Raw genomic sequence first — 26,514 nt, 5'->3', positions numbered from 1 at the left:
ATCAAATTTATAAATGTTACATGAATTTGTATGGGCTGGCTAGTGATTGCATTCCTGGCTTAATGGAAAATCTAAAATCACTGATGCTATTTAATGCAAATTTCGTATAGTGGTCACACTGTGGTAGAAGTTTCACCCTCTGGGGAAAATTGCATATACTGGATTGATCTGCTTCTAGAAGTCTGGCAAACAAAGAACTATATAAACTTTGTGACCACCCTTGTGTGAGGAGATAGGGTCATTCACCCTTGATCTAAGAACTGACATGAGACTGTGACTAAGCAGGCCAGGCCCTGTGAGAGGGTATGAAATACTTTGGAACCTGGTTTACACATGGAAGATGTCAAGTATCAGAGGGGTAGCCGTGTTAGTCTGGATCTGTAAAAGCAGCAAAGAATCCTGTGGCACCTTATAGACTAACAGACGTTTTGGAGCATGAGCTTTCGTGGGTGAATACCCACTTCGTCGGATGCAAGTAGTGGAAATTTCCAGGGGCAGGTATATATATGCAAGCAAGAAGCAAGCTAGAGATAATGAGGTTAGTCAAGGAGGATGAGGCCCTGTTCTAGCAGTTGAGGTGTGAAAACCAAGGGAGGAGAAACTGGTTTTGTAGTTGGCAAGCCATTCACAGTCTTTGTTTAATCCTGAGCTGATGGTGTCAAATTTGCAGATGAACTGAAGCTCAGCAGTTTCTCTCTGAAGTCTGGTCCTGAAGTTTTTTTGCTGCAGGATGGCCACCTTAAGATCTGCTGTTGTGTGGCCAGGGAGGTTGAAGTGTTCTCCTACAGGTTTTTGTATATTGCCATTCCTAATATCTGATTTGTGCCCATTTATCCTTTTCCGTAGAGACCGTCCAGTTTGGCCGATGTACATAGCAGAGGGGCATTGCTGGCATATGATGGCATATATTACATTGGTGGACGTGTAGGTGAATGAACCGGTGATGGTGTGACACCTGATAAGCCAGACATGTATAAACAGTTTCTATTTTTAAGATATGTTTTCTCTGTAATGCTTTTGTCACTCTTTAACCCTGTCATTGCCCCTGGGGGCTTTTCTACTCTGGCACTTTACAGTGCTGCAACTTTCTCGCTCAGGCGGTGTGAAAAAACACATCCCTGAGCACTGCAAGTTTCAGCGTTGTAAAGTGCCAGTGTAGATAGACCTTTTAATTCTCTCAGCCAAAAGAGCCCAGAGCATGAGGACACACAGAATGCAGACTCTGGGCTCTTTTGGCCACAGTGTTGCATTTGGAGGACACACAGAAATTCAGGTGTCCCTTGTAGAAGAGGCAGCCCATGGGTAGGCTGAGGCAAAACCCCCCTTGCCTGTGATGAATGGCTGAGACACGACAGTCTGCCCCAGGGAGTGGGGGCTAGTTGGTGACTGGCAGTAGCCAAACACTGAGGCAAGGTGGGGATAGTGAGTGGGGGTTCCCCTAAGTGGGGAGATCCACAGAAACTATGGGGGTACTGCCTGCGGTCAGCACCCAGAGAAAGGGTCATCTGGGGTCTGGGAGGGACACGGGGGGCCAAGCGGCAGCGGGACACTGGCCTGCAGAGGGTGCTCTGGAGGCTGGAGAGCTAATTCCTGAGATGACCAGCAGGAGGCACTGCAAGGGTGAGTCCCGCATGGTTACAGAGTGATATAAATATTTTTGATATATTGAAGAAAAAAGTGTATATGGATACTAGTCCTTTGCTACACATTTTGAAGGGTGAGAGGCGATTTAGAGGAAGGATAGAAGTGTACAATATGTGCCAGATAGCTAAGATTATTACAGCAACTCAGCCTATTTTATGACTTGAGTATTTAAATTTAGAGACTTAATATTGCATTACAAGTATATTTTTAAACTTCTACTTGCTATTTTTACTTCCATGTGATGGCATGGAGATCACACTGGTGCACCCCCTTTCTGTCAGGTGTGAAGTGAGAGACAAAGATGTCCAAAGGGATGGAATGCAAGCCATATGAGCAAAGGCTGAAGGAACAAGGTATATTTAGTTTGGAAAAGAGGAGATTGTTGTGGAAAATTGACCACACAATTGATTTTTGGATTAGACAAACGGAGGCTCCTTTATTTTATACAAGCATATATGCAAGGAGAGTCAGCATAGCCCCTTGAAAGGTGGCAAGCTGCTCTGCCCTCCTTAAATTTTAGCTAGCTTATAAAGATTAAAACCACAGACAAATTACACATACTTCTGTATTAATTACCTTATTTGGAATACATTGCAAAATTAATATAGGACAAAAGCAAAAACAAGAGTCTCACCCACAAGCCCCTCCCCCCCACTACTCACTATCTGTTCTTTTGCGGTCAGTGACCTTTCTAAGACAACTACTGTGGTTATATATATTAAGCCTGGCCATTGCAAATTATGCTACTTGGGGACTTTATCACTCTGCCCCCTCATGCCCTTCATACACACAAACCATTGTTCACTTTTGGGAACTTTCCACGGTGACTCCTTTTACCCCTTGACACACAGAAGCAACTTTTCATCACTCTGTACCCCTCCTCTCTGCCCTTTATACACAGAGACAAGCTGAACAAAGTTCAACACAGCCTAGAAACAAGCTTATCCAAAGTTTAGGCCTAAAAGCCTGGCCAAAGTTGTAAGCCCATCAGATTTTCCCTCACAATATTAAGAGGGGGATATGATAGCGGTCTTCAAATACTTGAAAGCTGCATAAAAAGATGGACGAAAGTTGTTGTTTGTCCACAGAGGGCAGGACAAGAGGCAATGGGTTCAAACTACAGCATAGCAGATTTAGATTAAATCTCAGGAAAAACTTTCTAATTGTAAGAACAGTAGGACAATGGAACAGCTGGGCTAGGGAGGTTTGTGGAAGCAGGGGCAGCTCTAGGAATTTGGCCGCCCCAAGCAGTCATGCCTGCGGGAGGTGCACCCAGGGGCGACTCTAGGAATTTGGCTGCCCCAAGCAGTCATGCCTGCGGGAGGTGCACCGGAGCCGCGGGACCAGCGGACCTCCCCTCCCGCAGGCATGACTGCAGAGGGTCCGCTGGTCCCGCGGCTCCAGTGGACCTCCCGCAGCTGCGGAGGGTTCGCTGGACCCACAGCTCCGGTGGACCTCCCGCAGGCATGACTGCGGAAGGTCCGCCAGACCTGCCTGCCGCCCTCCTGACAAAATGCTGCCCCGCGCGTGCGCTTGGCGCGCTGGCGTCGTGAGCCGGCCCTGTGTGGAAGCTTCTTCACTGGAGGCTTTCAAAAGGAGGCTGGATGGCCATCTGTCCTGGATGGTTTAGATGCAACAAATTCTACATCTTGGTAGGGAGTCAAATTAGATGATCCCTGCAGGTTAAGAGAGTTTTGCCCTACCCTCTCCAAGACTCCTAGCCCCAGGCCCTTAAAGATGCAGAGGCAGGATTTCCTTCCAAGCACTATTCATTTCCAGGACTGCTTCTTCTCTATGCACATTTCCCCTTAGGTCCTAACATATGTCTCTTGGGCCTTGAAAGGCCCATCCCATGTGACGAGGAAGGCTAACCACTAAGCTAAACAGACACATCCCCCTGCTCAGCCAACCATATTGAAAAGGTAGGCTCAACCAAAGTTAATACCTGGCCATGGCCTCCAATCAGGGGGTACACCTGCCTAGCTGCTGCAAGATAGTCTATTAGCTCCCTATTAATGATCTGGTCATTTTCACAAAAATATGAGAAAACCAAGCTTTGGGTTCGCCTCTATTGCAAGTACAGAGTCCTGTGAATATAGTTTCATGTAGTTCTTGACACACCATTATTATGGGTTCCCTGCAGGGTACAACCTGGAACTGGGGTACAACTGATTTATAGTGATTATAAGGAATAGCAAACAGTTCAAAGCAGATTACCTAGCAAATAAACAAAGCACAAAATAAGCTCATTATACTACATTGGATATGAATTAGCAGATTCTCACCTTAAGAGATGATACAAGCAGGCTGCAAATACTTAAGGAGCAAGTTGCACTTGCTTTACAGCTTGGAATCCTCAAGTGTTTCATATGCAGGCTAGAAATCCCTTTAGCCCGGGTCTAGCACTTCCCACAGTTCAGTCTTTGTTCCTCAGGTGTTTCCAAGAGTCTTCTCTGGGGAGTGAAGAACCCCAGATAATGTCACTTCCTGCCTTATATAGCTGTTGCATATGGTGGGGAACCCTTTGTTCCAAATCTTGGTTCCCAGACCTGTCTGTGAGGAAAAATACTGACATCCCAAGATTGAGTAAAGCATCGTGTCCTTGTAGAGTCATAGTAGCCATCACTCACAGGCTGTCCGTAGTGTTTTCAGGAAGGTTCACTAGGTGGGAGATGAGCTTCTCCTAAGGACTATTGTCCTTTCTGATGGCCCATTACCCTGAATAGGCCCTTTTCAACCAGCTATTTAGATAGAAAGCATCTTGTTTAGTGGGTGTTATCCAGGTGTAACTACATTTGAAGTATAGATGCATAATATTTATAACTTCAGATACAAAAATGATACATGCATACAAATAGGATAATCATATTCAGCAAATCATAACCTTTTGAATGACATCTCACATAACTTGTCTTGTATAAAATTCATCATAATTATGCTATAACCATATCACCATAATATCACCAAGAAGAATATTGGGTGCAATGTCATAACCATAATTTACAATATGTGGAAAGCCTCCAGACCATCTAGTACTATAGCCATGTCTAGAGTAGTTAGCAAAACTAGGACTTCACCCTGCTTAAACTTTAAGGCTACTTTCTGATCTTATGGAGAAGATCCCCCGGTAGGCACACGCATATGCATCCCTCTGAATTAAGGATGTCGTCATCTCTCTTCCGTTTCCTTACAGGATCCCCAAAGACTAATGACTCTACGGTGTTGCCCACAGCTTGTAGTAGCTCACCCAGCAACACTCATTTTCGTTCCTTTTGTACCTCCACTACTTTGTGAATGATGTTCAGCTCAGCAGGGATACTTTTCTCCCCCCGCCCCTCCCCTCCTTGGAGTAGATGTCTTCCACTCCATTGTGTCCTGACTGGGGCTTTGCACAGTCTCTTTGAAGTCTCCAATCATCAAGACCTTTTCTGTTACCTTCACTTTTACACATTCTGATTTTTGATGACTTGGTGTTTCTGCAGCCACTGTTATGCTGTCCTTGTTCTCAGCTGACTGGCACAGCTTGGTGTCCCACTGATTCTTTTGCTGATGTGTTACCAGGGAAAAATCAAATTTAAATGAACCCCAATATGCCTCTGTTTCCCTTGTACAGGTTCTTAGACTCTGATAGCAAGTCCATAACCTGAGAAAGCAGCTCCTGTGTCCCCCCACCCCACAAGTATGGTGTAAGAAAGAAGAGGAGAGACACAAATTATGTTGAAACAGGTAAGTATTGTATTAAGGATTGATTACATAAAAAGGGTAAGGGGAAAACCATAAGCAACCACATAAACCCTCCACAAAAAGTGGACTGCAACAAAGGCCCAATATAGCTTGAAGCTCAGGCCCAATATACCCCTCCCTTGGCAACAAGAACAAAACCAATCAAATCCCCTATATAGCCCACTGCTAATCCGATGTCATCCGTGGGCAGGTCAGATGGTAGTGAGTGGTGGGTCCAGGACCTTCTACCCTCAGGCCAAACGCTGGCCTTTGGGGAGGAACACTGGATCTCGGCTGCTGGATGTTGACAAGCTACTAGGACCGAAGCTGCTGATGGACCAAAGGATCCTGGATGGCAGGTAAGTTGTTGGTGTCACAGGATCCTTCACAGCTCTTGATCTGGAGACCCACGGAAAAGCCTGACTGCACACAGCTGCCTCCTGAATGGACAGCGCCGTGATGACGTGGCACAGTTCCTGATAAAGAATGGCGGGAAAATTCTGAGGGGTTGGCAGTTACAAACCAGTTCCAACTGGTCTGAACCAGCTCTTTGCACCACAGCTTTGGTACCTTAATTTCCCCACCTCTAGGGACAAAATGGAGATTTGACTCCATTTTGAAAAGTACCAAAGTCCATATCGATGAGGGGGGAAACGATATAAAAACCTTATCCTAAACATTTAAAATCACCAACAGATGCAGCCAGCCTCCTCTTCCTGGGATACTTCCAGTTCATTCCCTGGGGTCATCACATTTTTCTCTAAGGCCTTTGGCTCTTTGTCTGTCTCCAGATTGCTTTTTACTTTAGGCTGGATTTTCAGCTGGATTTTACTCCTAGAAGAATTTTGCACCACTGCATCTGTGCAGAAACATGCCCTTCCCCGCCCCCCCCTGCAGATTCCCTTTGCTTTCCTGCAGAAAAATGGTTTCTGTGGGGAAACAAAGAGAAGCTGCACCAGTGCTCACTCACGTTTGGGCACCTGGAAGGGTTGCCAACCCACCAGGATTGTTCTGCAGTCTCCAGGAATTAAAGATTAATCTTTAATTAAAGATTGTCATGTGATGAAATCTCCAGGAATTCATCCAACCAAAGCTGGCAACCCTAACACCCAGAGCAGCCAGGGAAGAGGGAAGTCACTGCAGGGGAAGGGGGGGAAGCTGGGGTACCCTAACTTCCCAAGGACATTAGTCCCAACTTGGCGAGGAGGAGGATGACAGATTTCCTCCTCCCTCTCCCCTGCACAGAGCAGCTGGGTCTGGGTCAGATTAACCGCCAGAAACCTCCCCCGGCTGCAGGAATCTCTGAACCATGGTGGGAGGGGGTTTTACAAGGGGGTCTGGGTGCAGGGTGTGAGGCTTGTTGGGGTGGGGGTCCAGAGGTATGGTTGTTGGGCAGACAAGGAGAGCCATTCCCTGCATCCTGACCCCTCCCCCCACTTCCTGGTCCCATTGCTCCTCAGCCTCAGGGGGAGGGGACACTATATGGGGAGATGTTCCCCCTGTCCACCCAGCCCCCTGGATCCCCCTCCTTGCACCCATCCCCCCCTGCTGAGCCTCACCTCTCTGTACCCAGAACCCCCCACTGAGCCACCTAAAACACACACCCCAAGCCTCACCCCTGCATTGGGAGCCCCCCACACCCAGACCTCCAACCAGCTGCCCCCCGCTGAGTCCCCCTGCACCCAAATCCTCCCCCTGCTGACCCCTAACCACCTTCACAGACTCCGCTGCAGAGTCCCTTCCTGTTGCAGCCAGAATCCCCAGCGAACACTTGTGCATCCAGATCCCCTCCCCCATCCAGGCCCCCCCACTGAGCTGCCTGCACCCAGATTGTGCCACAGATTGTGGTACTTGTGAGAGAATTCTGCATTAAAAATTTGGTGCCAAAATTTTTTAAATTTGAAAATTATACAAAATTCTCCATATTTGTGTTGTCAAAATAACAGATGCTATTATGTCAATTAACAAAGATGTATGCAGTAATGATACATTTCCTCTTTCATAACAATAAAATTCATCCATATCCCAATGAGATATTTAAAACCACATGTATATATTTAATATACAGGTTGTTAGACCTTGCCAGGCTAATGGTCTTTATAATGTCTCTCTAGTCAATCGCATACTCAATTATCCATATATGGTAGGTTGAAGTATTGTTGACTGGTCTGTTATGTATAACACAGTTTCTTTTCTTTTTCAGATGCTCAGAGGTTTCTTCACTGTGTATTGATATATTCTGGTGTCTCCATTCTGTGAGATGCCCCCTTAAACAGCTTAAGTTGGTTAACATGAGATAAAAATGTTTTACATTTCCCTAAAACGTGAAATATGGCTTTCTTATTTCTTATATAGCAGTATTCTTGAGATAAAAATAATATAAAGTAATAGAAACAATCTTAATATAACAAGGTAGGCAAATAATAAGGATTTTATCAAGTTTTAAATAAAAAGGTGGCAACTCGACTCATTAAATGTTTAATTATTTTGTTAACTTTTTTGGTTTCCAAAATACTTTCCTATAATAATTTTAACTATACAAGATAAGGCATTAAGAGCTTAAATACTATTTTGACACCATTCTTCTTTAATTGTAAGTTTGTCCTATGTCATGTACGTTGTCTTGTGTTCTGTGTCACGTGACTAATTTGTTTTTATTTGCAACAAAAATCAACTTTACAAATAAATTATAATTGAGTATAATGAGTGGTATCACACTTTTCAAATATTATGGTTGGGTTATAACCATAATACCACACTTGTTTTTTTTTTTTTTTGCAGAGCTCAAAAAGGCCTCAGATATAAATACAGTAATTCCTCACTTAGGGTATGTCTACACTATGGGATTATTCTGATATTACAGAAGCTGATTTTTGGAAACAGACTGTATAAAGTCGAGGGCATGCGGCCATACTAAGCACATTAATGCGGTGATGTGCATCCATGTACCAAGGCTAGCGTCGACATCCAGAGCATTGAACTGTGGGTAGCTATCCCATAGTTCCCACAGTCTCCCCCGCCCATTGGAATTCTGGGTTGAGATCCCAATGCCTGATGGGGCCAAAAATTTGTCACGGGTGGTTATGGGTAAATGTCGTCAGTCAATCCTCCCTCCATGAAAGCAACGGCGGACAATCATTTCGCGCCCTTTTCCCTGGATTGCCCAGGCAGACACCACAGCACGGCAACCATGGAGCCCATTCAGCCTTTTTTCACTGTCACCGTATGTCTACTGGATGCTGCTGACAGACGCAGTACTGCAGTGCTACACAGCAGCATCCTCTTGCTTTGCAAGTTAGCAAAGACAGTTACCAGCTCCACTGTACCATCTGCTGCTTTGCAAGTTGACAATGACGGTTACCAGTCATACTGTACCATCTGCTGCTGTCATGGGTGCTCCTGGCCGGCCTCGGTGAGGTCGGTCAGGGGCACCTGGACACAAATGGTTATGAATCCTCTGGTTATTCTCTTCATTAAGTTTTGTCTAATGGCAAGTCAGTCCTGCTTAGAATATCAGGCAAGCCTACTAAAGAACCAGAGAGGCAAACGGCCGCTCCGGGTCAGAGCCCCAGACATCCCACAGAAATGATGAGCTGCATGCCATTCTAGGTGGTGCCCCTGCAACAACCCCACCCGTTGCTTCTCTCCTCCCCGACCCCTCCTGGGCTACCGTGGCTTACAGCAAAGTAGAGTGAACCACCATTCTGCACTTACTCAGCCTCAGAGGTGAAAGTAAGTTGTTACAGTCCAGTATGGCATACCGGCAAGAGCCAGTACGCTGTGCCGGACCGCATCAGCTTCTGCAGCGGGGATTTAAAGGGCTCTGCGGGGAGCCCCGAGCCCTTTAAATCACAGCCTGAGGCTCCAGCGGCTGAGCTGGGGCCGGCATTTAAAGGGCTCCTCCAAGCTCCCTGCTGCGGCAGGAAGCCCAGAGGAGCCCTTTAAATCCCGGCCTGCCACGGCGGCCGGGCCGGACAGCGGGGAACTTGTAGGAGCCCTTTAAATCCTGGCCCCTGACCCCGGCCCCGGCCTGCAACTCTGGCGGCCAGGCTGGGGCCAGCATTTAAAGGGCTCCTCCAGGCTCCCTGCCATAGTGGGGAGCTTGGAGGAGCCCTTTAAGTCCCACCCGCTGCTTTGGCAGCTGGGCTGGGGCCGGCATTTAAAGGACCCGGAGCTCCACGGCGGCTGGAGCCTCAGGCCCTTTAGTTGGCCCCAGGGACTACCAGCCACCTCTGCAGCTGGGAGCCCCCTGGGTGATTTAAAGGCCCTGAAACTCCCAGCCACGGCTGGTGCCCCAGGGCCTTTAAATCTTGAGGCCACGCCTCTACCGGATGAGCCCCCGCCCCCTCCGGCCGTACCGGTAAGTCCCGTGAGTTACTTTCACCCCTGCTCAGCCTATAGCTGAAAATGGGAATCTCTGACAAGCACTAGGATAGAAGCACAGGCAGGACTGAATCTCCATTTGTGTGTGGGCCTTTGGTTGACACTGGTAAAATACAAAATGTCCCAGGATATGTATGTTGGGGGACAGCTTCATTTTTTTATTTGCAGCAAAATGTAGAGGTCTAAGTATCTGATTGTGATTGTGAGCCCTGGTAACAAGGAGTAGGCACAACCGCACGGTGCTGCTGACTGGGGAGAGCAGCCTGAGGCAGAAGCCTCCAGCTGGCATGATAGTCCAGGCAGGACTGAATCTCCATTAGACAAAACTTAAAGAAAATGACCTGGAGTCATTCCCATTTTTGCCCAGGCACCCCCGGCCGATCTCACCGAGGCCAGTCAGGAGCACTCACGGGATGATGATGACGGATACCAGTCCTACTGTACCATCTTCCGTCCGCAAGGGAAGGGAAGGGGATGCTGCTGTGTAGTGCTGCAGCACCGTTTCTGCCGGCAGCATCCAGAACACACGGTGACATCGAAAAAAGGCGAGAAATGATTTTTCCCCCTTTGCTTTCATGGGGGGGCTGACGACATATACCCTGAACCACCTGTGACAATATTTTTGACCCTTCAGGCTTTGGGAGCTCAGCCAAGAATTCAAATGGTTTTTGAAGAGTGCAGAAACTGGGATAGCTACAGTCGTCAGTCGCCCCTCCCTCTGTGAGCGTCCATTTGATTCTTTGGATTTCTGGTACTCTTGTCTCAGCTCCTTAAGTTTCACGCAGCACTGTGTCGAGTCCCTGTTGTGGCATCTGTCCATCATAGCCTTGGAGATTTTTTTCAAATGTTTTGGCATTTCATCTATTGGAACGGAGTTCTGATAGAACAGATTCATCTCCCCATACAGAGATCAGATTCAGTATTTCCCATACGGTCCATGCTGGAACTCTTTTTTTGATTCTGGGACTGCATGGTCACCTGTGCTGATCAGGTCTCCATGCTGGGCAAACAGGATATGAAATTCAAAAGTTTGCAGGGCTTTTCCTGTCTACCTGGCCAGTGCATCCGACTTTAGATCGCTTTCCAGAGCGGTCACAATGGTGCACTGTGGGATAGCTCCCGGAGGCCAATACCGTCAAATTGCGGCCACACTAACCCTAATTCGAAATGGCAATACCAATTTCAGCGGGAGGAGTACAGATATCGATATTAAGAGCCCTTTATATTGAAATAAAATGCTTCATTGTGTGGACAGGTGCATGGTTAATTCAGTTTAATGTTGCTAAATTTGAGATAAACTCGTAGTGTAGACCAGGCCTTAAAGTCGTCCCAGTTAACATTGATCAGCAACATAACAACGAAACAATTAGAGAACATGCTCGTTTAAAGTTGTGCAACGTTCCCTTATAACATTGTTTGGCAGCTGCCTGCTTTGTCCACCGCTTGCAGGAAAACAGCCCATTGGAGCAAGCTGGTGGGGGCTTGGAACCAGGGTGGATCGACAGCCCCCCATCAGCTCCCCACTCCCCTAAGTTCCCTGTGCAGCAGCTGCCCAGCAGGTTATCAATTGCTGGCAGTTCAACTGTCCCTCCCCCCCACTGCCATGTGCTGCTCCTGCCCTCTGCCTTGGAGCTGCTCCCAGGAGCCTCCTGCTTGCTGTGCGGGGGGTAAGAGACGGGCTAATGTCAGGGTGTCCCCCTGCTCCTGCCTCCCACTTACTCCATCTCCATGGGGGGGAGGGAGACACAACAGGGCTCAGGACAGAGGGCGCTTGCTGGCAACAGCTGCTGTCTCCACTTGCTGATCTACTTAAAATGGCAATGTACTTAAAGTGGGGTCAGTGTACTTAAAGGGACAATACGCATCTCTCTCTCTCTCACAGAGTGTGTGTCTGTCTGCCATGCTGTCTTCCCTCCCTCCATTTGTGCTGCCTTGTAGAGTGTGAGGCTACATTAACACAAGATGTTAACCCTTGAGGGCTCAGTCGAGTACTAGTTCATCATTTAGCAGTAAGGCATTCCCTGGGAAATATCCCACCTTCTGACTCCACCACCTCAACCAAGCTTCACAATCATCATTGCTGTGTACGGTATTAAATTATTTAAAAGTAAGTGTGTGTGTGTGTGTAAAAAAAAAAAATCTTCTGCCTGGTGAAAATATTTTCCCTGGAATCTAACATCCCCCTCCACCCCATTTACATTAATTATTATGGGGAAATTGGAGTCACTTAACATCATTTTGCTTAAAGTCATTTTTCAGGAACATAACTACAACGTTAAGTGAGGAGTTACTGAATATGTACAGATAATTTATCTCAATAATTCAATTGCAGTTTTTTTAAATTAATAAAATGCTTTTTGTTCAAAGAAAAAAACTGTAAGGGAAAAATCTCAACATTAATGCAAAGGCAATATTGACAAAATCATAACTTTTTTTGCTATTTCTAAATTTATTTGCACCTTTATTAAATATTAAAATACAGTTAAGTGTGTTATAGCCAAAATGTCTCCTCATCTCTCTCTCATCTGGTGTGGACATGGGCTGTCTTTCTCCTATCAACAATTGGAAACAGACCAAACACCAACATTTTCTAATGGTGACGCCCTCTATAATCAGCTCCCCACAGTTTGCTCCTAATGCTACACAAGCTCTAAGTTTTATGTCAGAATAATGTCTGCTGTCATCTGGTTTAACAATCTCTAATCAATTTCTCTCAGGATAATGAACCTCTTAATTTCCTTTTCTTTTATTATTTGGATTGAAGTTCCCAGACCAGATGAGAGAGAGATTTTAAGGCAGTGATATGATTGAATGATTGATACATGTAGTTTGCAGTCTCTTGTACTTTTAAGAAAACTACAGTTTTTCTTCCCACAAGTTACAATAACAGTTTTTAATATTTAAAAACAATATTTAAATACACTAGTCTTCTTTCTGATGTTTATCAAATCGTTCCAACAGAGCTCTTAGTATACTTCCTGGTAGTTTTTGGTGTCTGTCTCTTAGCTTTTCAATGGCAATCTTTGTCTGTTAAGAGAAAGAAAGAGGGGGAAACCTTTTATATTTCAAGATTCACCACTTCAATCATCATTCTCTTCTAGTTTTCCCAAGGATGCTACAGGTATACATAAAACTCTGTGGAAAATGTTGTGGGAGGAGAGGGCAGGAAGGGTAAATCCTTCACAAGATCTCATGCTGAGGGATAGTCTCATTCCCACCCACCAGTGTATTTTTCCTTGTGATAACCTAGCATACAAAACAGCTAGATCTACATATGCAATAGTGCCATGGAAATGTTAGCCCACTACCACCTCATCTTGAAAACCCTGAGGCACATGAATAACTCAGGAGATTAGAATCAGAGGGGTAACCGTGTTAGTCTGGATCTGTGAAAAGCGACAAAGAGGCCTGTAGCACCTTTATAGACTGACAGATGTTTTGGAGCATAAGCTTTCGTGGGTGAATATCCACTTTGTCAGATGCATGTGTTTCATTAGCTTCAATAGGACTACATATTTGATTGAAATTATTCAATTGTATTTGCAGGTTTGAGCCCTTAAACTGTAAGTGTGACTTGATATAATTTAATATTTAAGTTTGACAGGTTTTTTTTCAACTGGAGTTGTGGTAAAGATCTTTTAATTAGGCATCGGAATAGGCTTTCTGCAGCAAAACCTCTGCCGCAAGGTGGAGAAGGCAGTTTCCCCCTTCAAAAACAGCTATTACCTTTTCAAACCCTATTTTAAATGTTTACCATTCATTAAAATATGCATCAAATCATTAAATAAAATGAGAGGTTTAGGATGTAAAACCCTGTTTTTTCAGGCATGTTAAATCACATCCACTGTAATTTTTGCTTAGACTAAAATCTGATAAATATTCACCCTAGACCCTTCCCTTGCTCTCTTGTAATGATTAGGGCCCAGAGGGCCTTCTCTGATTATGAGCTTAACTTATGGAAAGTGGGTAAAAGTTCATAATTGTCACAGTAACCTTATATAGAACATTATTTAAGAAGAAAAAAGGAGACATCTGAATTAAACCGAGAGAATCTACTGCTACCACCCAAGGATTGTGCTTAAAATCATGTCTGGTAAACAAGAGGAGTATGGAACTGGAACTCAATGGACCAAAATTGGTACTTCAGAAATTAGTCCTAACTGGTGGACAAAATAAAAAAAGGATGGGCTATTCTGCCCATCACCCCCTTTGGGGGTCCTTTTAAAGAGCGACTTTGTGAGGGAAAGGAAAAAACATTTGTACTACTGCCACTGCCACTGGGGGATTTTCATTGTGACATGTGGACCTTGGCACACCAGTGGGGAGGCCTAACCAACACCACTGCCCCAGTAAAGACCCCAACTTGATACATATGAGGTCCAACTCTGTCCTCCTCTCTCTTGTGTGTCCCTTCCTGTCCCTCACCATCTAACTATTGTCCTCTCTCTCTCAGCTTTCTGCCTAATCCGGAGACCGAAAGCACCACATGGCCCCAGCATAACAAGGTGAGATGGTCCATCCAGCTCTGCCAGTCAGAGAAGGACTGGCAGAGGTAAGGGACCTGACCAGATCTGACCAGACCAACCAGATGATATCCCTGATATCCCTGACTAGCCTCTTTGTGTCCTGAAAACATCAACAAAAGCCATATTTCCCCCAACTTTTACTATTCTGTCTCATCTCCTGTGTCTATTTTGTCAAAAGCAGGAAAATGACTATCATTCCTGATTCAAAATTGAACAGCAAAACTAACTCTTCCCCACCAAGATGGGCTGCTTGACAGAGCAGGAGACTCTAACCCATATTCTTTATCTCTGAAAAAGGGATTGTTTGTTTTGCATAATCACTTAATTTCAGTGCTTTTTGCCTTGTTTTGATTCTTTTCCTTTCGTGTATCTCTGTCAATACATTTCAGCTTTTACCATGAGTTTTCTCATGTGTTTGCCATAATAACTAAGCAGTCTGAGGTCTCTGTACTCAGCACCCCAAACCTTGTTTAAAATGGTTCATGTTGTATAACAACAGTCATGTAAACACCTCCAGTTCTCTGGGCCCACTTATTCCACCCAAACTGATACAACAGCTTCCCCTTAGCATTCAAAAATGTTTTAGTTAAAGAGATCAGTGGGAGCTCTTGGGTGTTCACCACTTGTGGAAAGAATCAGACTATTTATTTAGACACCTAACTATGGATTAGTGAGCCTAAGATTAGGCACATATATTGACCAAGATTTTCTAAATTATAGAAATGGATGGGAGTCAGGAAATGAAAAACATTTCTGATAGTAGAATTAACCCCCCACAGTGCTCCAGTAAGGCCAGAACCTCAGCCAATTCATACCAGCTGAGAATCTGTCTCATAACATTTATCATTTGCAGATGTGTAACTATATATCTTGTATGTAGTGTTGTTGTAACTGTTGGTCCCAATAATAAAAGAACAAATACCCTAATCACCAGTGGGTGAACATTTTTCCTGAAATGATCAACTCCATATCTGACCTCTCTGTCCTTGTAATCAAAGGAAAACCTGCATAACATCTTCAAAAGACAAGACTGGGAGCTTAAATTCATAACCTTGCTAGACACTAAAAATCATGGCCTCAATACAGATGCTGGTTTTTGTTATATCCTTGGGGCAGCCGGTGTAGGAAGCAATCACTTGAGGCCAGAGAGCAGGCAGCTAACCAAAACCTCCATTTTATTTACATATATACAGAGAGCTCCTCAGCCGGTTGAAACCGGTTGAGCTAACCCATAATAATCTAACTCAGTTGCCATAGCAACAAAACCATGACAACCAAATACACAACATATTCCTCCCCCCCTAATAAGAACATCCCCTAAATAAAACACACACTAGACTAGAGAAGGAGGGTAGACTGCCTCCATTCCCGGCTAAACCCTGGGGATTATTTTGCCCCATAACCATGGGTTCGCCCTAGCTAAAGATCCAGCCGATGAGGAGGCCTTCTGTCTCTAGGTGGATTACGGCGAACTACTGGTGTTGTTGCACCCGAAAGCACTAGGGGCTCAGGGTCCGCAGCACGAACAGGTGAGGAGGTGGTATCAGCTCGTGCTGGGCAAAGGGGTATCTCAGCCGCCGGCAGTAATGGAGGAGAACAGTCAGAAACAGGTGACTCGTGATTCGATCCCTCACCAGAAGAGGTGAAGTCAGACCCCTCAACTGCAGATGGGTCCTGAGGACTGGCATGACCTGGCAACAGCTGATCTACATGTCGCCGCCAGGTAAGATTCTCTGCAGTCCGGACTGTATAGGAAACAGGTCCTGTTTGAGCGATGACTGTGGCCGGAACCCATTTAGCTCTGGAAGTATAATTCCGAGCCAAAACTGACTGTCCCGGGCTAAAGGTTCGGTCTTTTGCTCTGGGTGCCCGTCTGATGACTTGATATTGCTGCTGATGTTGCACAATTTGTCGGGGTTCAGAAGGTTTCAGCAGATCAAAGCAAGTGCGCAGCTGTCGTCCCATCATTAGAAAGGCCGGAGATGCGTGGGTCGTAGCATGAGGTATGTTTCTGTAGGAAAGTAAAAAGGTATCCAGACGCTTTTGAATGGAGTGTTGTCCCCTTGCTGATTTCAAAGCGTTTTTCATTGTCTGCACAAATCTTTCAGCTAATCCGTTGGTGGACGGATGATATGGTGCTGACGCGATGTGGTGTATCCCATTTGCTTTCATAAAATTTTGAAACTCCTGAGAAACGAACTGCGGTCCGTTGTCGCTCACAAGTTGTTCTGGCAGACCAAAACGACTAAAGAGTCCTCGTAGTTTTTGGATAGTACTCTCTGCAGAAGTGGACTGCATTATAGAGACTTCTGGCCATTTAGAATGGGCATCTATTGCCACCAAGAACATGCTTCCTTCAAGGGGGCCAGCAAAGTCAACGTGAATACGTTGCCACGGGTTTTCAGGCCAGTCCCATGGGTGTAGGGGTGCCCACTGGGGTGCATTCCTCACACCCTGACATGACATACAAGCTTTTGCCTTCTCTTCAATAGCGCTGTCCAGTCCAGGCCACCAAAAATAGCTTCGTGCAATTTCCTTCATGCGCACTATTCCACAGTGACCGGAATGTAGCTGTTCTAACATCTGTGATCTCAGTGGTGGTGGAATAATGACACGTCTCCCCCACAACAAACAACCAGATTGGACCGATAACTCCGTCCGCTTGGACATGTAGGGAACAAGGTCGGATGAGACCGGAGAGGTTTGTCGAGATGTTCCATGCATCACCAGGTCCATAACGTGGGACAATACTGGGTCAATGCGAGTTGCCTTCTTTATCTGAGTAGCAGTGATGGGTGTATTCTCTACCTGTTCAAAGTAGTAGATTTCCTTGTGGGCACTATCGTGGTGTTTGACCGGCAAAGGCAACCTTGAGAGGCCATCTGCATTGCCGTGTAGAGTGGATTTCCGATATTTGATTTCATATGTGTGTGCTGAAAGTAACAATGCCCAACGTTGCATACGACTAGCAGCTAATGGGGGAATGCCTGTGTAAGGTCCAAAAATTGATGTCAGAGGTCGATGGTCTGTGAGAAGAGTAAATTTTCGCCCAAACAGGTACTGATGAAACTTCCGAATTCCAAAAACAATTCCTAATGCCTCACGTTCAATTTGGGCGTAGTTAGTTTCTGCTTTGCTTAGAGTGCGTGAAGCAAAAGCAATAGGTCTCTCTTCTCCTGAAGGCATAATATGCGACACGACTGCTCCCACTCCATAAGGGGAGGCATCGCAGGCCAATTGCAGTGGTAAGGATGGATCAAAGTGCGTTAGAACTTCAGAATTTAGCAATGCATCCTTAGCTTTGTTAAACGCAACATCACAGGCTTCAGTCCACTTCCAGGCCTTGTTCTGCCCAAGGAGCTCATGAAGTGGTTTTAGCAGTGTGGCTAACTGTGAGATGAACTTTCCATAATAGTTCAGGAGTCCTAGAAACGAGCGCAGCTGGCTTACATTTCGAGGTGGGGGAGCCTCCACAATAGCTTTAACTTTTGCAGGGGCCTTATGAAGACCTGCAGAATCAATGATGTGTCCCAAATATTCAACAGAGGGCTTGAAGAATTCACACTTGTCTTTGCGAACTCGTAGGCCATACTCTTCCAGTCTTTGTAGGGTAGCCTCTAAATTCTTTAAGTGATCCTCTTCATTTCTTCCAGTGACCAGGATATCATCCAGATAGCACTGAACTCCTGACAAGCCACACAAGATCTGGTCCATAGCCCTCTGGAACAGGGCGGGAGCAGATGTTATTCCGAAGGGTAGACAACAGTATCGATAAAGCCCCTTATGAGTCACAATAGTCAACAGCTCTTGGGACTTTTCATCGACGTGCATCTGTAAATATGCTTGACTCAGATCAATCTTACTGAACTTTTGTCCCCCAGCCAGGCCTGCGAAGAGGTCATCGATGCGGGGAAGCGGGTATTGCTCTGCACACAACACTGGGTTGACAGTGACTTTAAAATCACCGCAAATCCGGAGAGAGCCATCTTTCTTCACGATTGGAACGATAGGAGTGGCCCATGAGCTATGGGTAACTGGTATTAGGACTCCATTGGTGACCAGGCGTTCCAGGTCTGCTTCAACTTTTGGCCTGATGGCATATGGCACAGTTCGGGCTTTCAGATATTTTGGTGGACTGCCAGGTTTAATGTTCAATGTCACAGTGATTCCCTTCATACTTCCCAAATCATCTCCAAAAACAGCAGCATGTTTCCTTAGTATAGGGGTTAGACTGGTTTCTTCTTTAGTCATCCGGTGCACTTCTGCCCAGTTCAGTTGAATCTTCCCAAGCCAAGGCCTACCCATTAAGGCTGGGTAGTTACCTCTCACCACAAACAGTGGCAATTTAGCCATCTGTCCATTGAGCTCCACCTTAACATCAATAGTGCCCAGCATAGGCACAGCTTCTCCCGTATACGTCTTCAGAACAATTTTTGTTGCCTTAAGCGGAAGATGCTGTAGCTTTTCTTTATACACAGTCTCAGAGATCAGTGAGACGGCTGCACCAGTGTCCAGTTCCATGCGTATACGTTTGCCATCCAATAACGGGGTTACCCAGTATTCATGTGAGCCCATTGCCAAAGACAAAACATGCAGTGGCACTTCCTCTTGCGATGAGGTGTCACCTTGATCATCCTGGGTCTGCTCTAGGGTATGCAGGGTTCCTCTTTTTGTCGGCCAGACCACAGGCCTCTTTTTCTTTTGTTTACAGGCACACTCAATGTGTCCCTTTTTGCCACAGTGTCGACACACCAGGTCCTTACACCAGCATTCTGATGCCTGGTGACCCGGCTTACCACAGCGGTAACATTCTTGACTCTGCACAGTTTTGTGGGTCGGTTCTTGTGACACTTTTTGCACCCTAGGGGGTGCACCGATGTATTGTGCCTCCCTTGTAGCCAGTTCCATGGAGACAGCAATATCAACAGCCTTCTGTAAGGTAAGCTGAGCCTCTGTCAGTAGGCGCTTCCGTATAGCTTCACTGTACAGGCCACACACTAACCTGTCACGCAGGGCGTCATGTAACATTTCTTTAAATTCACAGCGTTCTGCTAGCTTTTTTAAAATGGCTACAAATTGTACAACTGTTTCATCTTCCTTTTGGTCTCTTTTGTGGAACCTATATCTTTCAGCAATTACCAGTGGTTTTGGGGAGAAATGAGACCCCAGGATTTCCACAATGTCACTGTAAGATTTAGTCTCAGGCTTAACAGGGTGTAGTAAGCTGCGTAGCAGAGAGTAGGTTTTAGCCCCTACAACAGTTAAGAATATTGGCACCTTCTTCGCTTCTGTAATGTCATTTGCAATACCAAAAAGCTCAAAACGCTCAGTATACACATGCCACTGCTCTGTATTCTCATCAAAAGGCTCCAGGGGCCTGGTCAGAGTAGCCATGATTTTTAGTTTCACTTTCACAGTCAGTGCAAACAAGCAGCTTTTTTCCTTTGTTTGGTCTTTACCTTGACTTCTACTTCCTTCTGTTACTGGAGCAGCACCGGAGTCTCACCCTCGTCGCCAGTGTTATATCCTTGGGGCAGCCGGTGTAGGAAGCAATCACTTGAGGCCAGAGAGCAGGCAGCTAACCAAAACCTCCATTTTATTTACATATATACAGAGAGCTCCTCAGCCGGTTGAAACCGGTTGAGCTAACCCATAATAATCTAACTCAGTTGCCATAGCAAGAAAACCATGACAACCAAATACACAACAGTTTTATGTCTCATTAACACAATCTATGACCCACTAACTCTCCTTTGTCCTAAGACTGCCGATGTGGTAATTGTCCACCTCATCTTGAATGGTCTCTTGCAACATATGTTTACTTCTTATGCTTAACAATCTGCTCCACCTTGTATTAGGCAGTGATACTCTGTGTACCTTTTCCAAACTGAAGAAGAGCTGTGTGTAGCTCAGAAGCTTGTCTCTTTCACCTGCTGAGATTGGTCCAATAAATGATATTACCTGACCCACCTTGTCTCTATTTTATGTGTCCTTGCAAGGGATAAAGTGACTGGAGTGTGGTTCCTTGTTACTCATTTTGAAGGGCTCTGCTAGGTATTTAGTGTTTAGTAGGCTGAAGAGTAGGACTTGACTATAATGTGTGTAGTACAGGTTCAGGGACAGACTCAAAAGGCACAAAGGGCAGTCAATGGAAGTCAGTGGGAACTGGCATCTAATTCTCTTTTGTCTCTTGGAAGATCTCCTCAAGTCACTGTGCAAATATTGACCTTTTCTGTCTTTAATTTCATGTTGTATTAATATATTTTCTTTGATTTATTTTCCATTTTAAAAAAAATCAAGAGAAACTATCTCTGAGTTTACATATTTCAAGATGGCCTGAAATGTGAAACCATTTTGCTATTAGTTTCTTGTGACAGAGTGCTGAGGCCTGATGGGTGAATTAGCCTGAATTAGTTTCCCAGTGATGGCTGATTGAGCAAGTAGCTAATCAGAAAGCGATGCTGCAGAGATAAGGAACTAATTAGGCCTCAGCTGACTAACCTGCTAAACCAGGAAGGAAGTGTTACAAGAGGGGAAGACTGGACTAGCTGAGCCAGACTGAAACAGCTTCAAAACAGGGAGATCTCATTTCCTAAGGTCTTGGTAAAGAGGGACTAAAAACTGTAGGAGTTAAAAACTGTGATGTTGCACTGTACTGGTGTTGGGAGAAGGGTTTGTAATAAAATATAGATTGAACTCTAAACGAAAGTGGGTGTGACCAATTTCTGGGGCAACAGAGGACGGGAACAGAGCATTGCTGGCCTCAGGGATTTTATTTCCATATATTTATCATTAGAAATAGACTTTTCTATTCTTCTTTACAGGAGGACTTGATAAAATCACTGTAAGATTAAATTAGTATTGCAGCCTTATGTGATATCCTGAGATAAATCTCTGTTTCCCTCCAAACAGTCCCCGAGACTACCCACAAATTGTTATTCCCGCTGTTCCTCTCGCCCATAAATCAAAGAAAGGCTAGATTTTTATATTTTTTTTAGATAAATTGGGATTGTGTTTGAAGAGTTTCAGTTTAGGATACAGCCTTGTGAGACATCACTAGTCAGTTCCAATACCAAAGAAAGGGAATTGAAGGCTAAAGTTACCTGTCATTTCTGTTGCAAAACAAACTTAACATGCCACAGAAAAATGTCCTTGGAAAAAAATGGTGAGGTAATCCCTCCAAGTCAGGAGGGATCAGTAGAGGGCAAAACAAATAGTTGCCTATGCTATGCAGAGAACCGTTAAGATATTCCCCTGCCTCTGCCCAAAGTTAAAGTATTACAAATTTACATTGTAAGCCCCAGCAGCTGCTCAGGTGAGTGAGGTCCACTCCAGATGTCCATCTCCTGGCCGGACGTCCCCTTGGCGTCTCCTCCAGGTGGGTGCTGGGGGATGGGAGAAAGGGCTCCCAAGCACATGTGTGCCTCCTCCCCCCCTCTCTCCCCTTCCCCCTCCTGAGGTGCCTCCTGAGGTGCCCCACAACAGTCTGCCAGCCGCTGCTTTCTATAGCCTTAGGCAGAAGTAGCAGCAGGCAGCCAGCAGCACAAGCAAGGGAGAGGCACAGGCTGTTTTCTTTCAGGCAGGGAAGTTCCGAGGCTGGGGGTGGGGGGGAGGGGATGCTCTGGGGTGGGGGAGGGGCTGGCGACTGCTCCAGGCAGGGCCAGGGGAGAAACCCAGCTCCAACTATTGGTGGAGCATAGCCTCCAGCCTTGAATATTCCTGGTGCTCGGGCACCACGAGCCCATATAACCTGCCGCCCCTGCCAGGTGTCCAGGCCTGCGGCTGAGGGACACTGGAATGTCAATGTGTGTTGAGGTAGGGCAGGTGCTGCAGAGAGAAGGGAGACTCTAATATATTTGGTTTCCTTCAGGTCCCTGGCTTTTCCCATTGTACACTCAGGATGCCATTCCCCTCTGTGGTGGTGGTGGTGAGGGGAAGGGGAGACAGGACGTTGATTATGTGAATCTAAGGGGAAACAAATGCTTCTCTGAACTTGTAAGTGGCTGAAATCATGTTTATGCTGGTGAGGGACACTATCTGCTCCTGTATTTCCAGATCCAAATGAGTGGCTCAGTCTGAAATCTGGGAGCAGAAAAGGTATTTTGCTCCTTCAGAAAGTCAGCCAGGGCTTGACTATATTTGAATTAATTTTTGGTTTTAGAAACTGCTTTGTGCAGTTCCTCAACTGTCTTCTATCCATGTAAGCATTTATGCTGCACTTATCACTACAGAATCAAAAGATACCACAAAATAGAAAAGGGTAAAAAAAAACAGGAGGAAAGAGGCAATAATTGTACAGTCCTTCTAGCCCCCCGCCGAAAAAGATTACAGGAGCTGCCTGAGGGCAAGGAGCTATGATGCAAGACATCACCTCTGCTGCCCCCAAGCCTTGTGGCTAACGACTTGCCTCTGATGAAACGAAGCAGACAAAGGCTTTGCAAGGGAATCTGTGGTTTGGGGTGTAGGCTACAGGGAAGCTTATCCCTTCTTGATGGCTGTGGAATGCCTATATAGCTGTTCTGCACTTCCTCCTTGCATTAATACACTTGCCACATAGTTTCCAGATTCCAGACAACCCAACAGGGTAAGTCTTTTCTTCCCTATTGTATTGATTATAATTTGGGTGGGGCCGGGGAGAGATGGTGGCGGGGGGGGGGGAGGCTGGGAGAGGCAAAGTCTGGGAGGGAAGAATACAGGAGCACTGTTCTTTTCAGGTTTCTACACTCACTCTCTAAGATGTTAAAGAGGAGACTTGACAGCCATGGACCATTAAAAACTCCTATAGTATTGCTGGGCAGGTCGTGCTGAATGTTTGCCCTGAACGACTTCCTGAATGAGCTACTAGTCAAGAAAATGCAGTGAGGGAACTGTATCTGACCTCCAAATTTAATCTCTTGCAACCAAAAAAGAAATAAATACATCACATATTAACTATGCCCCTTCTCATGCCCCAAAGCACTGCAAGGCATTTTTTATATTAACATCACCACAAAAATAAAACCAGTCTACTGAGGTTGTCTACCTATCCCTGACCACACAGTAGTGCTGTTCCTATTTGGAGATGAAGAACTGTATGTGGCAGAGCATAGGTGAAGAGTCTAATGGGAATAAGAGCAGGCGGTTGGAGATAGGAAATTTGTGTTAGCTCTCCTCTTCCCACTGTGTTCCACAGTTTGCAGCAGTAAATCCTTTTCTCCTCTCCCCTTTGGATCTCCCAGAGGAAAAACTTCATGCTAACTTGATGAGTCTCTCCTGGGTCATTCAGACCCACAGTCTTTCAGGAGCGGCACAGCTCAGATGACTATAGATGTGTTTGGACTGGGGTCTGATATTGGAACCTAAGAAGTATTTTCACTCAGATCAAAATAAAATGAGAAGTATTATAATCAAGATACCTAAATTCAACACACTTTGTGCCACACAAGTTTTTTTGCTTTTTTTTTTTTTATTCAAGACATGGTGGGTCCCCAATGTTTTTCATAAGGTAGGATACACCTGAGGAGACAATTTATTTAATGGACCACCTCCCCTTTAGGGATGATCCAGATAATATCGCAGTGGCAACTAAACTGATTGCTTACATCGAAAACTAACTTCACAGAAGTATTTTCATTTCTTTGACTGATGGAGTGCATCTTCACAGGGTTCACAACTTAGGAGTCAGAGTGGTAGCCGTGTTAGTCTGTATCAACAAAAACAACGAGGAGTCCTTGTGGCACCTTAGAGACTAAAAAATGTATTTGGGCAAAGCTTTTGTGGGCTAGAACCCACTTCATCAGCTGCATAGAGTGGAAAATACAGGAGCAGGTATAAATACATGAAAGGATGTGAGTTGCCTTACCAAGTGTGAGGTCAGTCTAACAAGACAATTCAATTAACAGCAGGATACCAAGGGAGGAAAAATAACTTTGAAAGTGGTCATGAGTAGTGTTAACTGTCTGAAATGGGCCACTTCAACATCATTTAAACTAAGACTGTAGGCTCCCAAAAGTTTCAAAGAGAACACCCAACTTACCTTTTCAACTAGTTCCGTAGCTGTTATATTTGGATCATATGGAATGGGATCTCCAACATATGTGCAAAGTTTGACTGGGAACCCTCCATATACAGGAATGAGTGGCAATCGAGAACGTTCATAGAACCACCTAAAAAACCCTGTGTATTAGAAAAAAGGTGGGACGGGGTGGTGTTACATTTTGAGAGAGAACCATAGAAGCCAGCAGAGTCCCTGAATCACAATGGTTCTGGATTGCAACTAACAAATTTTAAATGATAGGGGTTTGATGAAAGGCTACATAAAGTAGGTCAAACAATATGCAGGCCACATAATCTTGAAAATATTTATCTACTCTTACATTACCTCCTGCATATTCATTACCAGGTTAAAATGGGTCACCATGTAGAGAACAATTAATGCTTAGTCCAATAAATGCATACAGTATTCAGATTAGCTAACCAGTGTGCACTTCGGTTTACATCACAAAGAAACAGTTCCAGAATTGAAAGAGAACAAAATAGTCTAAAGAAATTCCCAAGACTAGTATTTCCCAGAAACAGTTGATTTTGAAAATATAAATAAAAGAAAACTCTAAGAACGTGAAAAGCTACATATGAAGTAAATCTCACCTATTTTTCCAAGTGTCCAACATCCTTCCCGAATATTCTGTGTAAACAAAGGGATGATGGGCTAAGAATTAAGGAAAAAGAAGTTGTAAGACTTTGGACAATAGTTCAACCTCAGTTTTTGTTTTAAATATTTCATCATCTCTGTAGAGAGACATTCTTCATCTATATCATGTGGTTATAGGCAACTTTACCATCCCACTAAATCAAAATGAAACTGATAAGTTATCATGACTAGAAACTCAAAAGGAGTCACATGTTTGTCAGGAAAAACTACAGCTAGTTATGTACCAGGTGAGACTTCATTTTCTGAGGGTTCTTAGAACCGATGTCACATGTTGCTGTTAAAAGGATGAACACCAAAACAATACTGACAGGATAACATTTAGAAGCAGAAAAAAAAATTCCACAGAATTTTCAGTTTCATGAGTTTGTTCAGCAATTTTTTTCAGTGCCTAAGAAGTCAGAGTTAGTGAGTTAGACAAAAAATCATCCAGACATATATTATGTTGGTAACAAAATCTTGCAAAAGTCCTATAGAAAACAGACTATGCAGTGTAAGAGTCCCATTTTTACTATGAAACGCCTGCAAATGTTGTGGCAGAGAACAAGAAAGGATGATAATGCATAACTAATGTTTCCTTTCTAATGCCTTTAATACTAAATAGTTTTAAGTTGTAATTTCTCAGAAAATAATTTTTCCTCAAATATGATGCAGATTATTGTCTTTCTAAAACACATATTGAGCTAGTATAGGTCACATCACCTCACAGCAGAGGTTCTTCCTAAATCTTATGTGGTGACAGTGTCTTCATTACTGTTGTTATAGATCGAGTGCCAACTATGTACGTGGCATAGCATAGAACTTTGCTTCCCCTTCAGTTCCTATCCCAAGAGGTTTATCAGAGATATGAATTAGAGCAGGGGCTTCTTAAACTTTTTTATAGCGTAGACCGCATCTTAACAGAGAGTGTATTTCTTGTGCAACATCCCTACAACACGTCAACAGTACACCTGAAGAATTCTGCACTCTACTCCACTGATTTAAGATTGAATTTAAATTAGTCCAATTTCCGGTTAAAATAGTCACTTTGTCCCCTTCCCTCTTTTGGGGTTTGCGGATTTTCTACCACATAATTTAAGAAGGGAATCTACAATCTTTTTTAAAATTTAAAGTTAAAAGTCCAATGCTCCATTTCCATCACATGCCCTATGCTTCATAACCAGTCACTACAAGATGGGGGGAGACTCATAACTTCCATGTTCTTACTATAGTATATTTGCCTGCTAGAAAAAACAGCCCAATCCTCTTTTGCACCAGTTCTTCCTAAAGCTGGCTTAACCAATCACATGTGGAGTTCCTCTGCCTATGAGGAGTCCTTGGGTGACCCAGAGACATCAGAGCAGCTCTCATTACACCTTCTCCTTCAACCCCCAGCATGGGGGAGGAGGGGTAGCTGGGAAAAAGGAAGCATGACCAGCAGGTGTCTACGTCCTGGAGATCCATGGTTGCCATTATGGTCCTTTGAGGCCAAGGGCTGCCTATTTAAAATAGAGCATACTCAAAGCGTCACCAACACTGAGGCCCAGTAGCCCCAGGGTCAGGAGAGTGCAA

General features: G+C 44.8%; 1 protein-coding gene across 2 annotated transcripts in view; it reads right to left on the bottom strand.

Annotated features, from left to right (window-relative positions):
- Positions 1 to 12,246: 12,246 nt before the first annotated feature.
- Positions 12,247 to 26,514, bottom strand: part of LOC123364524 (transmembrane protein 68-like) — a 45,106-nt gene continuing 30,838 nt past the window's right edge. For both annotated transcript variants that reach the window (XM_045006731.1, XM_045006732.1), the window contains 3 exons: positions 24,903 to 24,963; positions 24,292 to 24,431; positions 12,247 to 12,777 (listed from right to left, as the gene is read on the bottom strand). In XM_045006731.1, coding sequence (XP_044862666.1) covers positions 12,673 to 12,777; positions 24,292 to 24,431; positions 24,903 to 24,963 — 306 coding nt within the window. In that variant the 3' untranslated portion in view covers positions 12,247 to 12,672. The remainder of the gene's footprint in view (positions 12,778 to 24,291; positions 24,432 to 24,902; positions 24,964 to 26,514) is intronic.

This window comes from Mauremys mutica, chromosome 2, assembly GCF_020497125.1.
Source record: "Mauremys mutica isolate MM-2020 ecotype Southern chromosome 2, ASM2049712v1, whole genome shotgun sequence".
NCBI lineage: Eukaryota > Metazoa > Chordata > Testudines > Geoemydidae > Mauremys > Mauremys mutica.
The sequence above is the reverse complement of the archived record's forward strand: the minus strand, read 5'-3'. Positions and strand labels throughout refer to the sequence as shown.